The sequence below is a fragment of the Nanorana parkeri genome, unplaced genomic scaffold (assembly GCF_000935625.1).
Source record: "Nanorana parkeri isolate BGI_ZX_2015 unplaced genomic scaffold, ASM93562v1 scaffold957, whole genome shotgun sequence".
NCBI lineage: Eukaryota > Metazoa > Chordata > Amphibia > Anura > Dicroglossidae > Nanorana > Nanorana parkeri.
Window position 1 is genome coordinate 93752 of NW_017307225.1, and position 4969 is coordinate 98720.

The 4969-nt window shown below is 49.5% G+C and overlaps 1 protein-coding gene across 2 annotated transcripts in view; it reads right to left on the bottom strand.

Annotated features, from left to right (window-relative positions):
* OSTF1 (osteoclast stimulating factor 1) overlaps positions 1–4504 on the bottom strand; it is a 33045-nt gene extending 28541 nt beyond the window's left edge. Inside the window, exon 1 of one of the 2 annotated variants that reach the window (XM_018566525.1) lies at positions 4301–4504. In XM_018566525.1, coding sequence (XP_018422027.1) covers positions 4301–4334 — 34 coding nt within the window. In that variant the 5' untranslated portion in view covers positions 4335–4504. Of the gene's footprint in view, positions 1–3326; positions 3418–4300 lie in introns of those variants that run through there. The other variant, XM_018566524.1, reaches the window with a different exon arrangement.
* Positions 4505–4969: the final 465 nt, after the last annotated feature.

Here is a 4969-nt window from a genome sequence, read left to right on the forward strand (position 1 = left end):
CGGGGGGGGGGGGGGGGATATAAACAAAGCAATGTGAAATTAAAAAAAAGTGAATAATGTCACTGTCTTTATCAAAGCCAAACTCTAGCCAAACTATTTTTTTTTTTGGAGAGAGTGAAGAAGGGTTAAGCTGGCCATACACCTATAGATTATCTGCAGATTTTCTATGGTCAGATGGAAAAAGTGCAGCAGATTCCTCCATCTACGCTACACTGTGTGGATGGAGGAATCTCCCACTGGGCCAAGCTTCAGTATCTTGCTAGTCGGCCCCACTGGCTCTCAAAATACATGAACAATCTGATTGGATGCAGGCACTTCTCTCTGGATGCAGGCACTTCTCTCTGGCTATAGCAGCCAGGGGACTGACAGGTGAATGCGGAAGTGATGTATTACACATCACTTCTGCATTCAGACGTCAGAGGGAGATCAGCAAGGAGGAAGATGCTGATCACCCTCCCATCTTCCTCCTGACACCCTGTCCCGGGCCGCAGATGGGGCAGCGGAGCCCGGGATTGGAGGTAAGGGTGCAGGAGGGGGGTGGCTATAGAGCCGCCGAACGCTTGTATGTGTAACAGCCGGTAATGGCTGTACTGATTCCCGGCGAGATTCTGCTCGGGGGTGCACGCGAGCAGAAAAAAAAAAATGACGTACATTTAGGTGACCTCACCAAGAAGGATCTGCCGTCCGCCCGTAATTTTACAATGGGGCGACGGCAATGGGTTAAAGTCCTCCACGTACACACAGATACAAACGCAAACACTAGCTAAGACTATTTAGCTTCAGTGACACTTGAGTATAGCATCACCAACACCCGGTTGCCAGGAGCTGGGCGGGACACCAGCGGGAAAACACTTCCCCCCTCACAGACGGTAAACAGTCTAGGAACCTCACATTCACTGGAGCTGGGAGGGATGCCCGCCACAGTACAGAAGACAGCCGCCGTTTGTCAGGAGCTTGGGCCTGCTGAGAGCCAGGCCAGGAGATGCAGATCCATACACATCTCCTTGCCCAACTCTTAGCAACCTAGGATGCTCTGGCCAGCGTCCTGCCCAGCTCCTAGCAATCAGTGATTGATTGCCAGGAGCCTGGCAGGACAACAGCCAGAGTCTGTGTCCCCCCTCGCTAAAAGCGGGGCGGGACGCCAGCCAGAACACCCTTCCCCCTCACCGGCAGTAAAAATGATAATGCAGCATAAACGGTATTTGGTTATTTGATTATGGCCTAGCTAGGCCAACATCTTGTGACTATTTCATAGGTTATCGTTATGGTTTTCGGGAGAACCCTTAATGAAATTCTGTGTTGTGTTTTATTTAAGGATATGCTTAACAATTCCTATGTGAAATTCCATGAGCTGTTTGCCAAATTTTAGTGACAACACAAAGAAAATGAATCCTACATACAATATAGCTGGGGTTCCATGATGAAATCTGGAGCAAAGGAAATCCTATTTACACTAGGGGTAGTAAATCCAACTGTAGTAAAACTACAAATGCCATTATGCCTTTGCCTCTAGGAGTCATGCCTGTGGATGTCAGAATCTTGCAATGCCTCATGGGATTTGTAGTTTGAGTACAGCTGGAGGGCAAAGGTTGCCTACCCCTGACTTAGGCTAACCAACAAGGTTTCCTCTTTCATTTACTTGGATGAGGTGACTGGTTGCTGTGCTGAGAGAATGACACACTTCCTCAAAATCTCATGCTTAGTAGGACAGGACCTAAAGCCACAAAAAAGATTTGTATCCTTATTACACGGTCGCTAGGTCTAAACATGGTCAGGATTTGTCCAGTAATTTGTTTCTGTGAGGAAGCCCCTTCATGATCTCTTTCATTTCACAAACTTCTATTAATGTAGTGGCCACTACTGCCGCATGTTGTGGTGACAACATAACACAGCTTGAACTATTTTAGCCTTGGAGGCACACAATATTGACATTTTTTTAATCATGGCATGTACACACACACACACAGTATGTGTTTTAAGCAACGTAAGAGACGCAAAACTTTCACAACCTCCAAAACAAAACTGGAAAAGGAACGTCTCTCTATAGCAGACATTACTTTCATGGATTATAACATAACTCATTCAGAATTTATATTATACATAAACATGCTCCAAGGAGTCTCTTCAATGCATTTAAAGCCTCTCTCCGGAGAAGACTCCTCTTGTAGTGGGGCTACTCCGTGCCTGTTTTTGTCTAGGGCAGTGGTAGGCAACCTCAGCACTCCAGCGGTTGTGCAACTACGAGTCCCATGAGGCATTGCAAAACTTGACAGGCACAAGCATGACACCCAAAAGCAGAAGCATGATGGGATTTGCAGTTTCACCACAGCTGGAGTGCCTAGGTTGCCTACACCCTGGTCTATGGGTTGGAGTAAAGCAGATTTATTTGCTGGTGGACGCCAGGGGACAGTACACCAACCAGAGCGGAGGGGGGAAGAGAAGAGAGAGCTGAACGCCAGGGGAGTGGGGATGGCCCCACTCCCCTGGTGTTCTGCGCTCTCTTCTCTCCCCCCTCCGCTCTGGTTGATGGACTGTCCCTTGGCGTCCTCACATCTAATGCGGGTCTATGGAACCTGCATTAGACATGATAATGTCTGCGGTCCTTAGACTGCTGGAGCCCAGAAGAGGAAAGGCTGTGCGGACCGATCTAGCAGCCCAGAAGAAGCCATGCAGATATTAACAAGCATGCAGATTAGGATTTCATATTGTACTCTGACATCACCGGCTGCCTGCTAGTCAATCACTGCCACAGACAGCCTGGCAACTAGCATTTTCAGACGGAGGCAAGCAATGGCAGCCTCCTTCGTTTTCTGGAAGTCACGCTGGTTAAAGGGGAAGTGGGTCAGTGTGATCCATAGATTTGCAGAGGCAGCACAGTGTACAGAGAAGAGCAGCGGGGTGTGTACTAGTGAATGGGTGTTACCCCATAGTACTCAGACAGTGATCACCATCTGCAGTCATTCTGTCCAACTGCTGCGGATACATCTCCCACCAATGTAACACACCCATTCAAATGTCACAAAAGTCACACTTCCAAGTCATTCAAGGGCAGCTGGCTCTTCCTGGGTATGAGCAGTACATTGGGACAATGCCATTCCAGGAGTCAGCACTATGCCAGGGGCGCAGATTGTCAGGACCATGTCAGGGGTTCGGATTGCCAGGACCATGCCAGGGGCTGAGGCTGCCAAGACCATGCAAGGGTCCCAGATTGCCAGGGGCCCGGATTGTCAGGACGCGCAGAGTGCAGACTTTTCCCCGGATAGGTGGGTGGGGGACTGCAGGGATATGTATACAGAAGATTGGGGGTGATCCGGCCTCGCCCTTACCTGGCTTCACTGGTTTAGGTGGCGGCTTGGACATGGTGCTCGGAGCACGATCCCGGCTCAGAACAAGCGGCGGTGATGTGTGATCGGACACAGTTTAAGAACGCCAGGGGAGTGGGGATGGCCCCACTCCCCTGGTGTTCTGCGCTCTCTTCTCTCCCCCCTCCGCTCTGGTTGATGGACTGTCCCTTGGCGTCCTCACATCTAATGCGGGTCTATGGAACCTGCATTAGACATGATAATGTCTGCGGTCCTTAGACTGCTGGAGCCCAGAAGAGGAAAGGCTGTGCGGACCGATCTAGCAGCCCAGAAGAAGCCATGCAGATATTAACAAGCATGCAGATTAGGATTTCATATTGTACTCTGACATCACCGGCTGCCTGCTAGTCAATCACTGCCACAGACAGCCTGGCAACTAGCATTTTCAGACGGAGGCAAGCAATGGCAGCCTCCTTCGTTTTCTGGAAGTCACGCTGGTTAAAGGGGAAGTGGGTCAGTGTGATCCATAGATTTGCAGAGGCAGCACAGTGTACAGAGAAGAGCAGCGGGGTGTGTACTAGTGAATGGGTGTTACCCCATAGTACTCAGACAGTGATCACCATCTGCAGTCATTCTGTCCAACTGCTGCGGATACATCTCCCACCAATGTAACACACCCATTCAAATGTCACAAAAGTCACACTTCCAAGTCATTCAAGGGCAGCTGGCTCTTCCTGGGTATGAGCAGTACATTGGGACAATGCCATTCCAGGAGTCAGCACTATGCCAGGGGCGCAGATTGTCAGGACCATGTCAGGGGTTCGGATTGCCAGGACCATGCCAGGGGCTGAGGCTGCCAAGACCATGCAAGGGTCCCAGATTGCCAGGGGCCCGGATTGTCAGGACGCGCAGAGTGCAGACTTTTCCCCGGATAGGTGGGTGGGGGACTGCAGGGATATGTATACAGAAGATTGGGGGTGATCCGGCCTCGCCCTTACCTGGCTTCACTGGTTTAGGTGGCGGCTTGGACATGGTGCTCGGAGCACGATCCCGGCTCAGAACAAGCGGCGGTGATGTGTGATCGGACACAGTTTATGGCGATGACGGCCGGCTGACAATGAGGAAGTAGTGAGGAGGAGGAGTCCGAGCTGTCACCTCCCTGATCCACGCAAGCACCCATAGACACACACAGGGCCGGGACACTGCGATCCATCACCCTCCGGTGGCCTTCCTGTACTACATGCACACTATACCTGTGTTATGGCTGACATGTGACCACAACCCAGGTGAGCGATACCTTTGTTTACTGTACAACATCCCAATGTTCCTTCATTCATACTCCGGGATCAGTAATGGAAACAAATGATCACAATGCTGCATGAAACAGAAGATCGGTAGATGTCAGGAGGACACTTATTATCGGGGGACACTTATTATCAAGTGGGAGACTCATCACAGCCGCCTGAGAACTCTTCAAGTGTAATTATTGTACATTGTTCACAGACAACAAATGTTTATGTTTCTATATAGACTTCAAATACTTTATATATCTCTATTCAGCAAAATAATTGGAGCACAGTGATTAAAAAAGTATGTGTTTTTTGTTTTGGTTGTTTTTCTTTTTTTTTAAATGTGTGTGTGTGTGTGTGTGTGTGTATGTATATATA